At 54.9% G+C, this 19,119-nt stretch overlaps 1 protein-coding gene across 7 annotated transcripts in view; it reads left to right on the top strand.

Moving 5' to 3' along the window:
- MPRIP (myosin phosphatase Rho interacting protein) overlaps positions 1–19,119 on the top strand; it is a 73,377-nt gene that overhangs the window by 8,574 nt on the left and 45,684 nt on the right. For all 7 annotated transcript variants that reach the window (XM_040079011.2, XM_040079014.2, XM_040079015.2 and 4 more), the window contains exons 2-3: positions 2,379–2,456; positions 4,241–4,306. In XM_040079011.2, the coding sequence (XP_039934945.1) occupies positions 2,379–2,456; positions 4,241–4,306 (144 nt within the window). The remainder of the gene's footprint in view (positions 1–2,378; positions 2,457–4,240; positions 4,307–19,119) is intronic.

Consider the following 19,119-nt stretch of genomic DNA (forward strand, 5'->3'; position numbering starts at 1 on the left):
TGGCTTGTGTCAGGGAGAGTTTTTGCTCATGGGGCTTTGCTGGGTTGAGCACTTGGTCTTGGTCTGGAGCTGTGCTGGGGCATGGAGGGGAAAACAGGATGGCGGAGGGCTGAGCCCTGCACGCAGCTCAGCTGTCCGGAGCATCACCAGGGTGCTGCCTTGGTGCTGTGGTGCCAAGCACTGGGGATGTCACATGCTGTTGTCACTGCCATCCGCTTGTTCCTGCATGGTCGAGACCACTCCTCAGATCTTCTCAAGCCCCAGCTGCTCAGCACTCACCCCAGGTTCTCTCATGGCACTTGGGGATCCCATTTCCTGTCACAGCGACCCATTGAAGGCTCTCTGATGGGTCATCATTAGTCATTTGCAATTCTTCTTTTCCCCTGTAAAACCCAAGAGAAATCTGGGATGTTTGACTCTTCCCAGGCCACGCTGGTGGCCGCGGCCACATCCCAGCGTGGCGGGGAGCGTTGGGATCCCCGGCTCCGGAGCCCTCCCATCGCGTGGGCACGGATGCGTCACGGACGGCTTTGGGTGGGGGCGCGGGGCGGGGTGTGCCGGGGGAGTGGCAGAGCCTGGCTCACCTGCGGGGCGTTGGCAGCGTGGGCTGCAGGGAGACGGGCACGGAGCCGGGCCCTGAGCAGTGCTGGGCAGCTGGAGGTGGCGTGGGGACCATGGGAGAGCAGGGCACCAGCATCCAGGTGAGCTGGGCAGGGGTGACGGGGGGGCTCTGGGCTCTTTGCCAAACCCAGGGAGGGTTGTGGTGCACACAGGTGCCGTTGTGCGCCCCCAGCGTGGTCGTGGGAACAGGTGTAGGGGTGCCCTGGGCCCCTCTAACTCCCCCAAACTGGATCCCAATCCCAGCGCTTTGTTTTCATTGGTTTAAATCTCATTTAAAGGGGGAAGGAAGGAAGGTCTTCTCAAATCATGTTTTCCCAGCTGCTGGGAGAGCAACACCTCGGGCTGGTATGTCGCATGGTGGAGGGGATATGAGATTTTGTTATTTCTTTTCACTTTATAAACAGCAAAAGGTCTCCTCCGGCGTGTTTCCAGTTTGCTTACTCAGTGCTTCATGCATTTGACAGTTTCTGGTGCATAGGCAGTTTTTTCTATTGTTTGCAGGGATTTTTCCAGAGGGGAAACTTTTTTTTAACATTACAAAACCACAGAAACTGGCAGGAGGAATCTAGGGGAGGTACTGAATTGGAAACAGTTTTAAACTTTAAGGAACAGAAAAGAATGAAAGCAACAAGATCAACTGAATCAGTTAGAGAAGAGCTGGGAGTGTGCGTCCTTGTGACTTTTTGGCTGGGCCAGGATAGACGTGCATGGATGTTCCACGGTGGAAAGCAGCGTTCCCAGACCCAGGGTCTCTGAGAGCTGGATCTGCTCTGGGTTTCCTCCCTCCTGGTCTGTCTTGGTATCTGTGGAGCCGCCTTGCTGGTGTGGCAATGCCTTGCCGCTCTTGCAGCAGGATTTGGCCCCAGCCCTTGCCAGGTGTTGGCTCATCATTTACAGCTTGACAATGCAGCAGGAGCGGTGCCCGCAGGACTCTGCGTGGGAGGACGTGCCCGGTGCCCATCCCCATCCCACCGCTTGCCGTGGGTCAGCTTCACCCTGGCCCCTTCTGCATCCAAGCCGCCGGTGGAAAGAGCCTGGATATTTTTTTTCCCACTGACATACGGCGGTGCTGCAAGGTTCTTTCCGAGTATTCTTTCCCTTTCTCTTCCCGGCTGGCTGAATGAGCTGTTTTCCCTCCTCCTGGCTCTGACCTTCCTGTGTGCTCGGCCGTGGGCCTCTGGACGCTGCTGGCAGGGGGAGCGGGCTGGCAGGGGCTGCCCCTGCAGGGAAGCAGGAGTTGGATGTGCACAGCACAGGAAGCGGCTGGGAACTGGAGAACTGCCAGCGCTGGGTAGTTTTTCCTCTCTTAATTAACAAACGGAAAACATCGAGCTCTCCTTCAGAGCGTGTTTTTGCTTTGGAGTAGAGGCACGCTGCCGATGGCAATGGGAAGAGCCGTCGGTGGGGATGGGCTGTGCCGCTCGGCAGTGCCCGGGAGCTCGGTGCTCTGGGCACGGTGCCATGCAGGAGCAGCTGTGTTTGGAGTTTGTGGCTGGGGTTTTGCCTCCTCCCGAGTCCTCGTCTCAGCCCCGTTGGCACACAGTGTGTGTCACACCGCGGGTTGCCATCAGACACCACGTTCCCTGCGCTGGGAAGGCTGAGTTTGCCTGCGTGCGGGAGGCCGAGCTCACGCAGCTGCCTTCGTGCTGGGGCTGCTGCAGTTCCCCGTGGTCCCTGACCATCGATTCCCCGTGGTGCTGATCCATGTTGAGCCGTTTTCCGTCGTGCCTGAGTGTTTCTCTGCTGTTTCTTTGCAGGCCAAACCCATTTATGGTGGCTGGCTGCTGCTGGCCCCGGAAGGAACGGACTTTGACAACCCCGTCCATCGCTCCCGGGTAAGTGAAGCTGAGACATCCCCTCCCCATGACGTTGGTGGGGGTGGTAGGAGGAGCAGCAAGGGCTGTCCTTGCCCTTGGGGGTGGCTGTGACCCTGGGAGTGCCGAGGGCATCTCCGTGCACCCCTTGTGCAAACCAGGAAGCTGGGAGATGTTTCTGGCAGCAAGGCTGGAATGCCTTCTCTGGGATGCAAGGTCTCCCGTGCTGGGGCAGGAGCCTGGGGCACTGCAGGTGCAGGTCAGACTCAGACTGTGCAATTTTATTGCTTGTTGCTTTTGCTTTTTGATGTTTTTGATGCTGCTCTGGATTTCCTGCCACGTGCCGTGCTGCCAGGAAGGCGCTCAGGCCAGTGGGGTGTGGGCTGTGTGACTCTGAGCTGTGCTGTGACCAGTTTTCCTTTGGGGCTTGGAAACATCTACTTTATTTTCTGCAGCTCACCATGAGCGTGCTGCCCAGAGCTCTAGAGGGAGGCTGCATCCCATCCCCTACTGTGAATATGCCAATGTCAGGCAGGTCCTGCAGCAAGGAAAGGGCTGAGTGGTGGCTCCCATTTGCTGTAACCCTGCAGAGCTCTGAAGCCAAGTGGGACCTGCAGACAGAGCAGGACACACTCAGCTCCTTCCCAAAGGGGTTTTCTCATGCCTGGCAGAAACAGCAGCATCCTGTGGGCATGGAGCATCCCCCAGTTTCCTGTCCTGGGGGGTGTGAGGCTCAGAAGGATGTGGCCAGGCTGATGTCCTTTCACTGCTGGCTTGTGACGAGGACTTTCAAGCTGTCCCCAAGCTTGTCTTGCAGGGAGCTTCTGCTGAGGCTGCCAGGATGGGGCTGTCTTGTGCGTGGGAGGGATGGCAATGGTCCGTGAACCCTCTGTCGTGCAGCCAAAACGCTCTCGGAGCTGTTTGTAGTAAAAAAATTGCTCCCGAATGAGCAAGAATTGGGTTCTGAGTTCAGCCTGGGGTATATGGGTCATTACTTGGAGTCACAGCTTGTCATAGACTTGATGGCCTCACATCAAGGGGACGTGGGATCCCGTTCTCCCCAGAACCCAGGCTGCCTGCTAAGCTGGGGCTTGTGGAGGTCCACAAGGTCCTCTGTAGTTCTGCTTGTCCCTGAGCACCCTGGACTTTGCCCGAAGGCTGAGAAAAATGAGATAAGAATTGCTGCACTGGGGCTATGAATCCAGGATCTTTTTTATTTCAGCCTGCTCAACCAGTTTTTGCTCTTGGCTGAAAACAATCTGGCACACATGAAAAAAAAAAGAAAGGGCAGTTTTCCAGCCAGATCAGTCCTTCAATCTGATTTGCTGTGCAGCTGCAGAGGCAGCAGTGCCAGCACGGTGCCAGGATTGCCTGGGCAGTGCCATGCCAGAAGTATAACCACCATCCAGACTGAGCTCATGTGCTGCTGGGGGATGCCTGACGTGACACCCTGTCACCCTCCAGCACTGGATGCTGGAATAGATGATGCAGGATGAAGCTGAGAGCTCAGAGCATTTAGTTTGGGGATCCTTCTGCCGAGTATTCCTGGCATAAACCTGAGTCATGAGAAGTTTAGTTTGGATATTGGTTCTTCCCCCAGAGGGTGGTCGGGCACTGAACAGGCTCCCCAGGGAGTGGTCAAGGGCCCAAGGCTGCCAGAGCTCAAGGCAGTCAGCATTGGGCAATGTGGGCTGGTGCACACAGACCTTTGGCAGGGCCCAGCTGGTGTGCAGCTCCAGTGCTCCCAGCAAGGCCCAGGGACTGGTGGGCACTGCCATGACCCACCTCGATGTCTTCTCTTGCAGAAATGGCAGCGTCGGTTCTTCATCCTCTACGAGCACGGGCTGCTGCGCTATGCCCTCGACGAGATGGTGAGTGCTGCCTGCTCTGGGGATCAGCTGCGTTATCTGCTGCCCTTGGAGTGCTCTGCCAAGCTGGAGGAGAGTAGTGCTCGCTGGGTTTGACTCTGTGCCAGGCTGGGTTTGTGTGGGAGCTCAGTGGACACTCTGCAGAGGATGGTGGGTGTTTGGGAGGTGTGCAGGTCCCCCCGGCATGGGATTCATCGGTTGCTGAGGGATCCCACTCTGGCAGGAAGTGCTGGAGGGGATCCCCGAGGTCATTCCCCCTCCTTTTTGCCATTTTCCTGGTGCCAGCTGGGTTTTGGTTGTGGTGAATCACCTTGGCAGTGTCCGACAAGGAGGCCCTGCCTAGCGATGCCCGTGGAAAGTAGGTCAGCTGGAACGCCTTCCTGCTGCCTGCCCGCCCCGGAGCTGCAGCTTGTCACCAGCACCGTCCCCACCGGTAAAAGGGGATCAAAGGAGGGGAAACCCATCCTCTGTGAGCTGCACAGTGGGGGTGAGGAGCCCAGTAGGTCAATCCCAAGAGCACCCGGGTCTGCTGATTTATGCTGCTGGCTACAGCAAGCCCACGGGAGGGTGCCCAAGGCTGTGCAGGCTGGCACAGTGGACACCCAAGTGCTGAGATCTGCCTGACCAGGAGGCTCAGGAAGCCAGCTGGAGAGAGCACACCTGTGGGACAGGGACATGTGGGGACCTGCATCTGTGGCAGGGAGGCTCCCTGCGAGGTCAGTTGCCTTGGTCCTCCTCCAGTGCCTCCTGTGAGGGCACCGTGGAATGAGGAGGCACGGCGAGTGTGGCTCAGATTTCATGCTGTGTTTGTTTGTATTTTTACTTGGGGTTGGTCCAAGTGCCCTAAATAATTTAGATGTCTTGGGTAGGAGCAGCGAGGCTTTAATACATTTTCAGTGTCAGCAACCTGGCTCTGCATTGTGCTGGTGTTTCCTGTCCTACACTGGCAGGAGGGTGCTTTGTGTCTGGATGGAGTAGGGAGATTACCCAGTCTGAGGCAGAGGTGCAGGAATGCTGGGAAGCACACTCTGGAATATTTTTTTGCTGTTTTGCATCCTGAAGAGGTTGACCTGTCCTAGGTTCTGCCACTTCTGGGCAGAAGCAGACAGGCAGTACCCCCAACCCTGTGCCACAGAGACCAGAGAGCACCCAGAGGACAGCAGGAACATCCCGCAGTTCTCCAGGCACCTGTTGGGCTTTTTCCCCTTGAGAAGGGAGAAAGTGGAAAAATAGAAACCAAAAGGGAAGGTCCAGATGTGCAGCATGGGATGGTGTCCCAGACAGTGTGACACCACTGTGCTGGCTTCTGGACTCACTGGCCACCTGTGGTGTGATCGATCCCCCCCAGGAGGGTCTGGCCTTGTCATAGTCATAGATGGAGGAGACTGTCATGGATCCTTGCTCCTCACTAGGGTTTGACACATGGTATTAAAATAAAATACCCTCTTGACCTTTCCATCCCTCCAGCTGTCTGGCACCTTGCCCTGTCCCCACCATGGACAGGTGAGGTGTGACAGGGGGTGCCAGCAGAGACAATGTTTTTTTCCATGTGGGATCCACTTTGCAGTCCACTCAGGGATTATCTGCCCACAGTGTGCCCCAGTTTCTGTGCAGGAGCTGGGTTGGGATCCCATGGGAGCCTTGGTGCGGAGCAGCCTTGGGAGCGTGCAGGAGCTGGGCAGCAGCTGGCTGGAGACCTCCCAGGCAGTTGCAGGCTGGGATTGAATGGCTTTGCTTCAACCTTTCAGACAGGAATTTTGTGGGTTTGGCAATTTTTGCTCTTACTAAAAGCAGAATTGGAGGGAGGGGTGAGCTTGGGAGGGGAGTCCTGGGCTGGTGATGCTGATGGAGACATTCCTGTGCCTGGCCAGGGAAGTTCTGCTCCTGGCTCCCAGCAGGTTGGAGAGCAGTGGGGTATGGAGGGGCAGCTAAAGTGCAAGCCCAGGTTGGGGAGACTTCAGGGAGTCCCTGGAGATCTTGGTGCAGTGGTGCTCAGAGGAAATGGGATGGGGCAGCATTGGGCACAGGGAGCCTTTTTCCATGGGATGGGTAAAGTTTGGTGTTGGATTGGAGCATTTTGGGCATGGAAGGTGAGACAAGCAGGCAGCAGCTGTCCTGCTTGTCCCACTCTCTCCTGAGACCTGCCAGGGATATCCCAGAGCTGATCCTGAGTCCGTCCTCATGCTTGGCCACCTTCTTTTTGTGTGTCCATCGTTCTGTCTGTCCTTGCTCTGCCATAGTTCCAGTCTGAAAACAAAATGAGTTCTGCGTGATGGCTGCGATGGGGAGAATTTGCACAGGCTGTGGACCTTCATCCCCACGGAGCAGGCTGAGCTGCCAGACTCTCTCCCTGGGGTCTCTGTCTTTGAGGCTGGGTGCAGTTGGTGGCACCCAGAACCAGCCTGGCCACGGGGAATGCCCAGCAGATCCCACCCCCTTCCCCTCTGCAGGGACCGTGCCAGCAGCTGTTCCCAGCTCTGCCGAGCCCTGGCTAAGCCGAGCCTGCTCAGACGTGCAGAAATTCCTGCCTCCCAACTGTGGGTGGATGTGGAGGTTGTGTGATCACTTAGGGATGCCTTCCCATGCTGCGCATCCACGACTGCACCCCGATGGTAACTTGCTCCTGCTGTTTGATAAACCTTTGTACTGGGGCTGCTGATGACAGGGCTGATGCTTCTCTGCAGAGCTGGAGGATGACAAAGCCACTGTTTTGAGGGAAAGCAGGAAAGAACAGGCTTGGGATTGAGCTGCTGTGTTGTGAGCGTCCAAGGACGAGTTTCAGTTCTCCTGGTAAAACACCCTGTGGTCTCCAGTGAAACCACTGCCGTGGGAGAGCAGCTCCGCAGTGCTGGGGCGCTCCAGGAGGCTTTGGTTGGGATATGGGAGCTGCCACAAGAATAGTGCCGGGCTCAGGGGCCAGAGCCAGCAAGTGGCAAGTGCAGAGCTTTTGCCTCCTTTTGTTTTGATTGCTGCGATCTATAATTAGCGGCCGAGGTCTCTATAAATAGAGCCTGTGTGCGTGGGAATGGAAAGGCAGGAGGGGCTTTGTAGGGATGGGGAGCGCTGCCGTGTCCCTCCCTGCGCCTGCAGGTGGGCACTGCCTGGGGATGGATCCAGCCCCGTGGCTGGGGCAGGTCAGAGGAGTCTGGATCTCCAGGCCATCTTCTTAATGAGTGCATGGCCAGGCCTTGTCTCTGTGCCTCAGTTTACCCCTGTGCTGCTTCTCTTGAGCTGGGATTTATACTAGACTGGCATTTTGCGTCCTCCCTGGGGGTATTCTTGTGTCACATCAGCCTTCATTTTGGTAGCTGAGACTATTAATTTAGAGGGTTTTTGCTTTGTGCATATACTGGTTTGGAAACAGGGCAAAATTCAGGCTTGTCTGGGAGCATCTCAAACTCTCTGATGCTGTGAATGAGGGCCAAGGTGAGAGAATCTTCTGGATGGGCTCTTTTAGTTTCCCTGCAGGGATTCAGGAGGAGCATCCTCGTCTGTGTCTGGTACTACCCAGCTTGATGAAATGTGTAAGCCCTGTCTCTACTCCTCCCTTTACTTGCTGGAGTCAAATTGCTTTGTGAAATTGGGAAGGGATCTAGGAGGATGCTTGAACCAGTAGTCAGCCACCTCAGTACCAGAGATTTCTGGGGTTGGATGATTGTGTCCTCCGTGGTGGTGTTGCAGACCCTTCCCAAGCTCACAGCAGGGTGGTCCCGCTCCTAAATCAGGAACTTGAATGGAGCCTAATGTCATTAACCTCAGTATAGTGGAGCAGACATCCCTGCTCCAACCTGTGATGGCAGGGAGAGAGGCCAGGAGGGAGCCAGGAGCTGGTGGGACTGGGGTGGGATGAAGGGTGAGGCCAGCCTGGCATCTGGGAATGGTTAAGGGAGCAGTGGGACCCCTGGGCTGAGTGTATAAACAGGAGAAGAGAGGCCAGCTCAGAGGTGGGAGGTCTGGCACTACACAGCAGGGCTGCGGGGTCACATCTGGAGACCTGCTCGGCCCCAGGCCCCATTCCTGGCCACAGAAACCTAAGGAACTGATAAATGGGTAAAAAATGGGAATGGTGTAAGCATTGGTGGCAGCTGGAGGGGGATCAGAGGAAGGGATGTGTGCTTGCTGTTGTTGTGATCCACAGACCTGGGTGATTATTGTTTCCTAATTCACCCCCGTCCAAAACCCTCTTTATTTGGAGGAAAGGGGCATTTTAAAATGTCACTGTCAGCAGAGCTGTGCCATGTTAATTTTCATTGTAGTTACCTCTTTTGTCATCTGTATTGTTTTAAGAAGCCAAGAACCCGTGCGTGTGTTTTTTTTCCTCCCTTTTAGATCAAAGCAGTTTACTTCAGTTTTGGCACAGAGTTGAAATTCATTGGCAGGGATTAAAAACAAACCTTAAACATCCTGGCCTCTCTGTCCTTACTTTTTCCACACGTTTTGCCATTAAAGTGTTTCCAAACTCTCCCTGCCCCCTCCTCTGTGGGAGCAACCAGACTTTACAAACCCCATCCCCAGTGGTTCTCCCTCCATGGACACAATTTTGCCAGTGCCTCTGTTTGCCAGACAGAGACTTTCAGTTTCTGTTCAGCCTAAAAAGCTTTTGGCTTGAATCAAAGCATGTTTGAAATTTAAAGTAAGCAGAGACAGGAAGGCTGGGTGGGAGTGACTGTGAGGCTCAGACAGTGACAGGGACCCCCATCCCAGTTTTTTCCAAGACTGGATGTAGTAAAGTCAGGGTGAACAATGATCTGTGAGGAGGTTTTGTTTGGGGTGTTTGGTGTGAATCTCATAGGTGATGCGGTAGCAATAAGGAAAGGATGGGAAAATTGGGAAGCAGAGATCCTTTCTCCTTCAGGGAAGCTGGGCAGGAAAGGGACACCTGAAATCAGGGTGCACAAAGTACATCCTTGTGACTGCTCTAGAGGAGATGCAGAGACAGCACAAGTGCTGGTGACTTGACAGAGCTCAGACATCTTTGATGAATTTGTTGTGTTTATTTTCAGTACTAATTTGGGGGAAAAAATACCCATGAACTTTCAGGGAGCCCTGGGAACTCATTTCCCAGGACATTGCTGAAGCCAGGACCAAGCAGCCTTGAAGGAGGTGAGAGGAGGATACACAGATCTTCATTTGTGGTTTTATATTAATGCCTGCCTTGATGTTGGTGCAAGTGTCATTACTGGGGTTGGGTGTGGGGATCCCATAAGGGTGGCTTCGGGGTGCTTGTGTCTTCCCATTTCTCTCTGTTCCAAGTGTCTGGCCCCAGTTGCTGTGGGAGGTGGGTCCTGCTGTCAGGATACCCGTGGACTCCTCCAGGAATAGTTCTTCTGTTTTATGTCTTTTAGTTCAGCTTAGTGTGCTTGGGAAGGTAAAACTGCTGAGCTGCAGTAGGAGGATTTGGTAGGGGGCTGAGGGAACAGGAAGGTCTCCTCCAGGGATGGCTTCATCACGAGTCCTGACAACTGACAACGGCCAGGGACCATCATCGGGGCCCCAAAAGCACCTGGGTTTATTGTGAGCTTTGGAGAACACTGCTGTCCACATCCAACCCCCCCTAGAAGGACATTTTGTGGCTGCAGGACCCTCCTGGGAGAGGCGCCGGTGTGAAACAGTCCGTGGTGGGAGGTTTGGGAGTTAACAGGCAGAAAGAGGATGAAAGTGGAGTTGAAAGCTCGATGCAGCCAGCAACCTCCTAACACAAGCTGCTTTGATGACCTGGCCCAGGTGTTTCCTTCCTGGAAACAACACAGCTCCTATTGTCTTCTGCAAAGCTGGAATTGCTCTTAGGCTGAGCAGCGAGGACAGGTTCAAGTGGCTCCATCCTTCTGCTTTTTCCCCACTCCTTGTCCCTCGGGACCTAGCAGAGATGTTTCTGTAGAAGACGTGTGCCAGAGCAGCGAGGGAAGTGAGCTGGAGTTTAGATGGCATTTATCTTGTTTGTGGGGGGCAGAGTGAAACAGGAACTTGTAGCAGCTGGATTTCCTTTTTGACTCCTGGACCTGTGGCTTCCAGCCTGGCTGCGGGCTCCTGGTGAAGGGAAAATTGTATCTACCCTAAAAGGTTAATGTGAAAATCAAGCTCTGATGGCATTTAGGGGGGAGGATGTCAGGGCTGGCAGTGAAATGGCGCAGCTAAGGCTGAGCAGTTACCCTCGCACGGGCCTTGTGGTCCCCCCGGGCAGCAGAGGAGGGGGCAGCAGTGGGTGCCTGATCCCAGCTCTTTCCAAGCCAGGGCAGTGCTGGACTCCCAGGCATCCCCCAGTCCCTGGGTGGCCGTGCCAGTCCGCACGTGAGCGACCAAACCACCCAAGGAAACAACAACAACACCATTTTTTCACGTTGCTGTTGCTTGGTGCTGGGGAGAGGATGTGAAATGAGGTGCCTGCAGAACAACCCTGAGCCCACCAGCTGCAGCCATGTGGTGGGGATGGGGTCGGGTTTAATTCTTTCCAGCCCTGTTGTAGCCCACCAGATGAGGTCACTGAGGACCACCAGTGGGCTGTGGGCTACAGGTTGGGTGATGCTGGGTGACAGCATCCCTTTCCCTGCTCCTAGGAGAAGCAGCATGCCAGCTGCTGGCACATCCCTCTTCCTGTTGACGGTCATGAAGTATCCTGGCATTGACTGGTGGGATTCAGTGCTGCAAACCCCTCAGTGACACCTCAGACAGGAGGAGGACGAGGACATGAATGGAACAAGGCAACAAAACCGCTCCAAAAATCAAAGCGCGTTCCCCCTTTTTTTTTTTATTCCCGGCAGAGATCCCGCATTCATTGATTGTTGACATGACATATGTGAGTTGGAGAAAGGCAGCGGCAGCTTCTGGCAGGGGAGGAAGGGGCTGGGGTGGGGGGGGCCGGAGGGGCTCTGCAAGCCGAGATGCTGATTACCAGGGGCAGCAAATAGCTTGCAGCTGCCTCCGCTCAACACGCTCTTTGTGGCGCTTGCAGCCACTCTTTGGACGCAGCTATTTTTAATTTCCCCAAGCGCGCACAAAGCAAAGGGGGGTGGGCGATGCCGCCGGCGTCCCCCCTTCCTGCCCCCCGCTCCCACCCCTTTCCCAGCCAGCCCTGCGCTTCCCGGCTTCCTCCCACCCTCCGGGGAATGTGGGGAGCTGCACTCCCCCTTTTCTTTTTTTTAGTTTTTTTTTTTTGGGTCCGCGTTGAGAGCCGGCCTTGGCTCCCCCCCCCCCTTCCCCACCCTGCGCCAGTGTGTGCGGGGAGCTGGGAAAATGCAGAAATAAATAAATACGCAATTAGGCAGGCGTCCAGCCGTGGAAGGGGGGCGTGCTGCGAAAAGAGGCTCCGGCCAAATTTTGGAATGCCTGAGAAAGCGGCTGGAGCTGTGGGCGAGCGCGGGGTTGTGGGATTCCTCCCGATGGAAGGACCCCCGAGGAGGAGGAGGAGGATGAGGAGGAAGGGTGGCAGCTCCCAGCCTTGCTCTTGGGGTCTTTCCCCCCACTGACTTCTCCCTGAGCCCAGGACAAGGCGTGTTTGTGCTGGAGCTGTGGTGAGAGTGGGGGATCTCAGCGTGCTTTTGCCTCGTCTCAGGAGCAATTTTTGTGCCGAATTGTGCCCTCTGTTCAAGCAGCAACACGGTTCGGGGTTAATAAATTACTTATTTGCAGTCCTTGTTTCTCTGTTAGGTAAGCATTGGTGAATATGATATTTCTGCTTTATCCCAGGCATGAATTATTCATCAGGTTTGGAGGCTGTAAAAGGGACGTCAGGTTAAAACTTGCGTGGAGACAAGCTGAGGTCTTCGGTGAGGTTTTGTTAAGAGCTTTTCTCAGGGTTACCAAGGCCAGGGTTTTTGCAGGAGTCTTCCTCCTTTTGTCTCTGCTGTTTTGAGGCATTTCTGGTGAAAAATGAGAATTTCCTGGAAGGTTTGGTTATTGGTCTTGCTTATTTACTTATCATGGGCTGCAAGATACGAAAGTAGAAATAAAAAAGCCATGAAAAAACTGGTTTCCCTTTATGCTAGACCAGGTAACAGCGTGTTCATGTGCTCTTGGTAATACATATTTTGTAAGATCTTTTTATTTTGCCCTATTTCTTCAAAGCTACAGAAGAGGCTCTTCCCTGCAGTCACTGAAGTCTGCCTGCAAGTAGGTAACGAGATAAAAACAGCCAGACAGTCTCGCTGAAAGTTGAAATTACTATAGGTTAATCACGTGTGTGGCAACTTCACTTACCCTTCACCTCCTTCCTGCAGGATCTGATCCAGGAGCTGCTTTGTGGGAGTGTGTTCACAGGCTCGTGCTCTGCCGCCCGCCGCAGGCAGCGCAGCTCCTCCTGTGCTGCTGCAGGAGAGCAGGTCCAGGGGCAGAGGTGCTGCATGTGGAGCTTGGGGTGCTCCAGGAGCTGGGGAGAGTCCCACCTTCCATGGAAGTTTTTTCCACACACGTTTTCGTGGCGTGGACCCCAGCACAACGCCCAGTCTTTGCTGCCATGGCACCCCTTGCCGTGGGGCTGTGGGGAAGAAATCCTTCCCTGTGAGGGTGGGGAGGCCCTGGCACAGGCTGCCCAGAGAAGCTGTTGCTGCTCCATCCCTGGAAGTGTCCCAGGCTGGGTTGGTTGGGGCTTGGAGCAACCTGGGATAGTGGAAGGTGTCCCTGCCCATGGCAGAGGCTTGGAACTGGATGGGCTTTAAGGTTCCTTCCAACCCAAACCATTCTGGGATTCTGTGGCATCATCCTGAGGGTCTTGGCTCTTGCACCCCGCAAGCCCTGGGTGCTGTGGCTTCCAGGTGCTGTAACTGTGGCTCTCCATGATTTTATGGCCAAACAGAGCCCTGGGAACCTGCAGTGAGGCCGTGGGCTGCTCTCCCTCTGTGACCCATGGCTGTTCCCACTCTCCTCCCAGTTCCCTTTGCTGTGGGTGACTGGTCCTTGGGCAGAGGAGACAGAGGGAACAGGCGCGCAGGGTGGTTTGAGAAGCGTCCCAGCAGCATCCTGAGCTCATGTGGGATTTCCACCTGTTGTGATGGTGTGACTGGAGAGAAAGGTGGGGTTTTGGAGCACACCCAGCCATGGCCCTTTCCTCCACATTTCATCAGCCCTGCTGGGATCGCATTGATAAAATCACAGGGATCACCAGGACGCTGGGGAGCTACTGGGATATAATTAGGGTTTTGGTTCACTTTCCTGGCTGCTTTCCTGTTAGGGGAGGGACAGCAGGGATTATGGATGGAGCAGATGTGTGTAGGGAGGGGACGTTCAGCTTGCATGGGTGGTTAATGCCATGTACAGGCCAGTGCTGGGGGGGAGTGAAGTCTGTCATCCCAGGCATGGGGGATGGAGAAATCTCTTGTGCTCATCCCCCTCACATGCACTAGCCCCAGATTGCTCCTCTCTGCTGGGATTGCACAGCTGCTCCCAAAGGAGGGGCTGGGAGCAGCACACGGCTTTGAACTCCCTCCTCTCCCTCTATTCCTCTACAGGAGCCAGATGTGAGCAGCAGGTTTAGGGACAGTTCCAGCAGCTCTGTGTGTTAGTCTCAAAATTTTCCTGGGGATTTAAAGCACTTTTTACCCCAGGTGCCACTTGCCTATGAACTGCCTGGCCAGGACAGCTCTTTGCTATCAGTGTCAGTGCCTCCCCCACATCGTGCCTGTGGCAGCAAAGCCCAGCTCAAGCTGCTGCTGAGTGGTCTCCTTGCCCCACAACAGTCGTGTGTGCCTGTTGGCAACTTTTCTCCTTGGAACTGCCCAGGAGCCTCACATTTTGTGCCATTTGATGGGTTGGCCAATGGTCAAAGTCTGGAAAACTCCCTCCAGCCGTCACCTTGGCTTTTAGGAAGGTCTATAGGGTCCATACTGGTCTGGAAGCTGCTGGAAGCAACGCAGAGTGGGTGTGGGATTTTCTGTAGGGGCGTGGGTGCAGGAAGTGGCTGCTGCTTGGTTGGCTAAGCCCAGCCAACCTCTTTGGCTCACGTTGGCCCTCGCACCTCCAGCTGCAGACCCAAGCGCCCTGGGAGCCCGGCCTCCTGGTATTCCCAGCTCGGCAGGAAGCTCTGCAAAGTTCATAAGAGCGGCGCTGGGGAATAATGAGATTTCCAGACTAATTTGGCCGGATTCAAGAACTTCCACTGAGGCATCTGCGCCTGTGGGAGTTTCCCGAGCCTCCGGTGGTTGTGGTGCTGCTGATCCCAGGGTTGTCCTCTCCTCCTCTGCAGTTGTTGAGTGCCAGTACAAGACCCTGCATTGACAGTGCTGGGGGGTGAAGGTGGGATACCCCACCATGGTGGCTCCAGGGCCTGAAATTATGCAGAGCCCCAAACAATGGCTGTTGGGGGTGGCTCTTCCTGGCTGTGATGATGCTGATGACTTGGTCTGTCCCTGATTGCTCTGCTTGGTTGCATTTGCAGGAGAGGTTGTGGGATGGCTGGGGATGAGGAGATCTGTCCCTCCTTCCCCTCTAGGCTGGAAGGGAGATGGGCTTACTTAGTGGGAGGTACAGGGATTTGATTGATTTAATTTTCTGCCTTCCTTGGATGACAGTTACTTTGGTCATGTTCCCTCACCCCCGTGAAACAGAAATCCAGGTCCAGCTGTGGTGGAGCAGAGCTGACCGACATGGGTAGAGGTCATCCTGCCTCGATCCAAGCTTTCCTCCTCCTGAGCCGTGCCCAAAACTGGCGTCACTGTGTGCATGACCATCTTTGTGTGTGGGTGACCTTAGGGAGATGTGGTTGCTGGTGTTTGGTGAAGCCCCTTGCTGCTGTGGAGGGCCATGAGCACGGAGGTGGTGGTGAGCTCCTGCACATGTGTGCCTGGCACGCGGTGCAGGGACCACCTGGGACTCGTCTCCTACACTGAGGGGGTGGAGGATAAAGTTGACAAGGCCAATTTGGAACGGTGCAATTTCAGATTCAACTATCAAGATGCAAATGAAGCCCATTTTTCCTTCCCACCTCCAAACTACTGCAGTTCCCTCTCCAGAAAGCTCCTGAGAGGAGTGATCCCTGCCCCAGGCTCTGGTCTGTCCATGGTCTTGCCGGGTTTTTGCCATCAGGCTGATTACCATGACAGCTTGCTGGAAGGCTGCAGATATTTGCTTCCCCTTTGGCTGTTGTGCCTGTAGATGCCACGCTGGCAGCTGTGAGCAGATGGGGTCGGATCGGTTATCATGTATTCCTCCCGCCCCCCTCCTCAGAGGGGAGGAGGACATTTTGCATTTTAAATGCAACTAAATCCCATAGAGTAAGAGGAAAGAATAACTATTGGGTTTGCAGGGCTGCAAGGGGGTGCCTTTGGCGCTGCAGGGCTGGCAAATGCCTGTGCATTTCTGGGCTTCTGCTTTGGTCCCCAAAGAGTTGGGATAGGACTTGAACAGATGCTCCAAGCTCTTTGTAAAACGTTTGGCTTTTTGCTCTGGTCTGCAAACAGCCGGGATGGCAGCTCAGAGCAGCCTCTGGGTCCCCCATCCTGGAGGGTCCTTGCTGTCCTTCCCATCATGGTGCCGACATTTTCTGCGTCTCTCTCCCGGTGTTGGAAGTGGAATGTGCATATCCATGGAGGCAAGCTTCCCTGAAAAGCTTCTGGACTTGTCCATGCTGCTGAGGACCTGGAGGGTCAGACACAAGTACTGAGGGAGGTTGAACCCACTTGGTGACCACCACTGGGTTTGCTGACCCTCCCTGCCCAGCGCGGGCGGTTGTGCCAAGGCTGGATGCGGCTGTTCCCACCGTGCACAGACCCCTCCGAGGCCGTTCAGCAGGAAAGAGGTTAACAGGAAGGAGGCAGGCTAGGCTCTGGCTGCCAACTCCGACCCTGCTTTGGAGTGGGGAGCAGCTGGGAGCTGCAAGAGCAGTGCGAAAATAGCCTTATAAGGCCAAGACAAGCCGGCTCCAGCCTCCACACAGCCCCGGCTGGGCTCGCTCCGCTCCAGCACCCGCTCACCGGATGGGTGCTCGCGGAGATGGGGCTACAAATGGGATGTGTGACCCCAAACCTGATGCCTGGGCACCCCTGGGATGGGTGCTGCCCATGCCTGGCTGAGGTGGCACTGGGTGGGAGAGGAGCCCGAGGGTGCACACAGGCAGTTCGCAGGCAGCTCCCGGCCTCGCTCAGTGTTTAGACTCGCTGTCTGTGGACATAAACACCGACTCTGCTTAAAAGCGGCCCCTGGCTGAACTCTCCTGCCCAGCCCCTGCACTTCACCCCCTTCTCAAACTGCTCCCCAGGGGAGAAAATTCCATCCCGCTGGCAAAAGGGGAGCTGATGTTGTTTGATGTCCTGGTGGAGGCTCAGGAGGGCCCTTCAGGGGCTGGCATGCAGGGTCAGGTGTGTGTGGCACTTGCTGACCCATCCCACCCCCTTGGGCTGGGTGAGCTGGGGCTGTGGGGAATTCCTTCAGCAAAAAGCAAATCTCAGGAGCTGTCTGTCGGCACCTGTGATGAGCAAGCCAGAGTCAACAGTGGGGAAACCTATGGTGGGGCTGGGGGAAGTGGCATTTGTGGCATTTGTTCATTTGGGGGATGTTCTGCATTGCTGGCTGCACACCAGGGCAAGTGTCCTACCTCCTTCTTGTGCTGGCACAGGTCTGTTGCCAGTACAGAGGCACGTTGGCAAGTGCCAAGGCCACATCTGCAGAGCACTGTTTGTGCCTCCATCTGTGAAAGGTGACAATGGTTTCTGTCAGGCTGGTGAGTCCAGGCAGTGGTGACATCTGGGGACATCTTCCCCTGTTTCTTGCACCGGGGCACAAGGTGTGAGTACTGAAGTGCAGGGGACGTGTTGCTTGATACTTCCCCTGTGGGTGTGACAGCTGAGGACATGATTTAATGGTGAACGTGGTGGTGGTGCCGGGTTGATGGTTAGGCTGAATGATCTTAAAGGTTTTTTCCAACCTTTATGGTTCTGTGATTCCCCTGCCAGTGGTAAAAACCTATTTTTCCATTGCCTGGTGCATGGCTGGAGGTTTCTCAGTGGCTTTCATGAGCAGTAGATGCTGATACAGGAAGTTTGCATGTGCTCAGGTAGCCAAGAAAAGATACCTGCCACTTCCTTGGGTGGCACAGGGAAAGCAGAGCTTCCATGGGGGTGTGGGAGCACAACCTTCTACTGCCCTTCCATGGGTGACTGCTCCAATCCATCCTTTTTGCAGAGCCCACAGAGGTTGTTTTCAAGAGCCTTTGTCTAATTTAATAAATCCAGGATGCTCAGCCTGCCAGCAGATCTATAAGTGTAATAAAATCCGCCCACCGCAGCGCTCCAGCCCCGTTGTGGCCCTATCGATAGCCTCGTGCCTGGTGGCAGGAAGCCCAAAAGGCTCATTAAAGCCCTGCTGCTGTGCCAGCCGTGCTTGCCTGGCGCCTGGGCAGCTCAGGGCAGGCTGAGCCAGCCCTGTGTGTGTGCACTGAGCATCCCCAGCTGGGATTTGGGAGGTCGTGCCTCGCCTTGCGTGGCTGAAAAGGGGTGACTCTACATCTGAAAAGGGGATCCTCTGCAATTACCTGAAAGGTCGTAGCCAAGCGTGGGTCAGTCTTTTCTCACAAATAGCAAGTGATAGGACAAGAGGATATAGCCTCAAGTTGCTCCAGAGGAGTTTTAGGTTGGATGTTAGGAAAAATTTCTTTAATGGAAGAGTGGTCAAGCATAGGAATGGGCTGCCCAGGAAAGTGGTGGAGTCTCCATCCCTGGAAGTGATCAAGAGATGTCGATGTGGTGCTTAAGGAAATGGTTTAGTGGAGGACCTGGCAGTGCCCTGGGTTAATGGCTGGAGGTGTTTCTACGATTCTGGAGCTTTTCAAGGAGTCGGTGCTTTCTTGATGGCCTCCAGGTGGGAATGGTGGATGTGGCTCTGCTCTGGGCTCCCAGTGCCATGCTGGTGCTGGGAGCTGCGTCTCCAAGCTCTGTCTGTGCCCTTGCCCAAGCCGAGTTGTCTCTGTGTTGCCCTGATGTGCCTGTGAGGATGAGACAGCGAGGTCTTGGTCCCTTCTGTTTGCATCCTGCCTGCAGCACTGTGATCAGCTGAGCCTGGGCACTGGGATGGGTGAAGCTTTTAGCAAGCACAGGAGCTGCCTTTGCAGAGCTTCGAGTGAGCAGCAAGTGAGCAGCGCTCGGCAGCCACCCTCATGAATATTTTAGCTGGGAGAATTAACATTTGTCAAGGCACATTTACGGAGGCAGCCCCCATCCCCAGGCGCCACAGGCTCGCTGCTGCTCCAGGGCAGAGCCAGGCAGATCCTGAGCCCAGAGTGGGACAGCAGAGCTGTGATCTCCCCTGGGACAGCCAGGCCCCGATGCCAAGGCAACCAGCCTGCCATGCGAGATAGACAAATGGTTGTGGGTTTTTTGTTTTTTGGTTTGTTTTTTTTTTTTCTTTTCCCCTCCTGGTTCTTGGCAGAAAGTAAAATGTCCCTTTTGTTTGGTTTCCTCCTCCCCCTGCCCCATCGCCTTTCTTTAAAGGTTGTGTTCCAGATTTCATCAACCCACGTTGTGTAATAGCCCCAGAGAATGGGTTGGGCATTGGCCATGTCCCATGGAGGCCATGGCAGAGCCCCTCCTTGGGAGCTTGACCGTGGGGTTACCTGCTCCAAAACGTCCTGTGTACAGCTCCTGAGCAAAGCCCCCTTGTATTTTGTATCAAGCTGCCATGATCCCCATGTGATAGAAATGACAGGGAAAGTCCTTGGAAAAAAATTCAGAAATTTTTGAATCTAAATAATCCTGGTTTTCTACCTCAGCCCTGCAATGCCTTATGGAAATGAGGGACTTGGCAGATAAACTCTTGATTTACAGCATCAACTCCTGTACCTGGGAGTTCATCACCTGTGAAGCATCCAGCACCGTGCTGGAGGATGTAGTAATGCC

Source organism: Hirundo rustica, chromosome 15 (assembly GCF_015227805.2).
Source record: "Hirundo rustica isolate bHirRus1 chromosome 15, bHirRus1.pri.v3, whole genome shotgun sequence".
Taxonomy (NCBI): domain Eukaryota; kingdom Metazoa; phylum Chordata; class Aves; order Passeriformes; family Hirundinidae; genus Hirundo; species Hirundo rustica.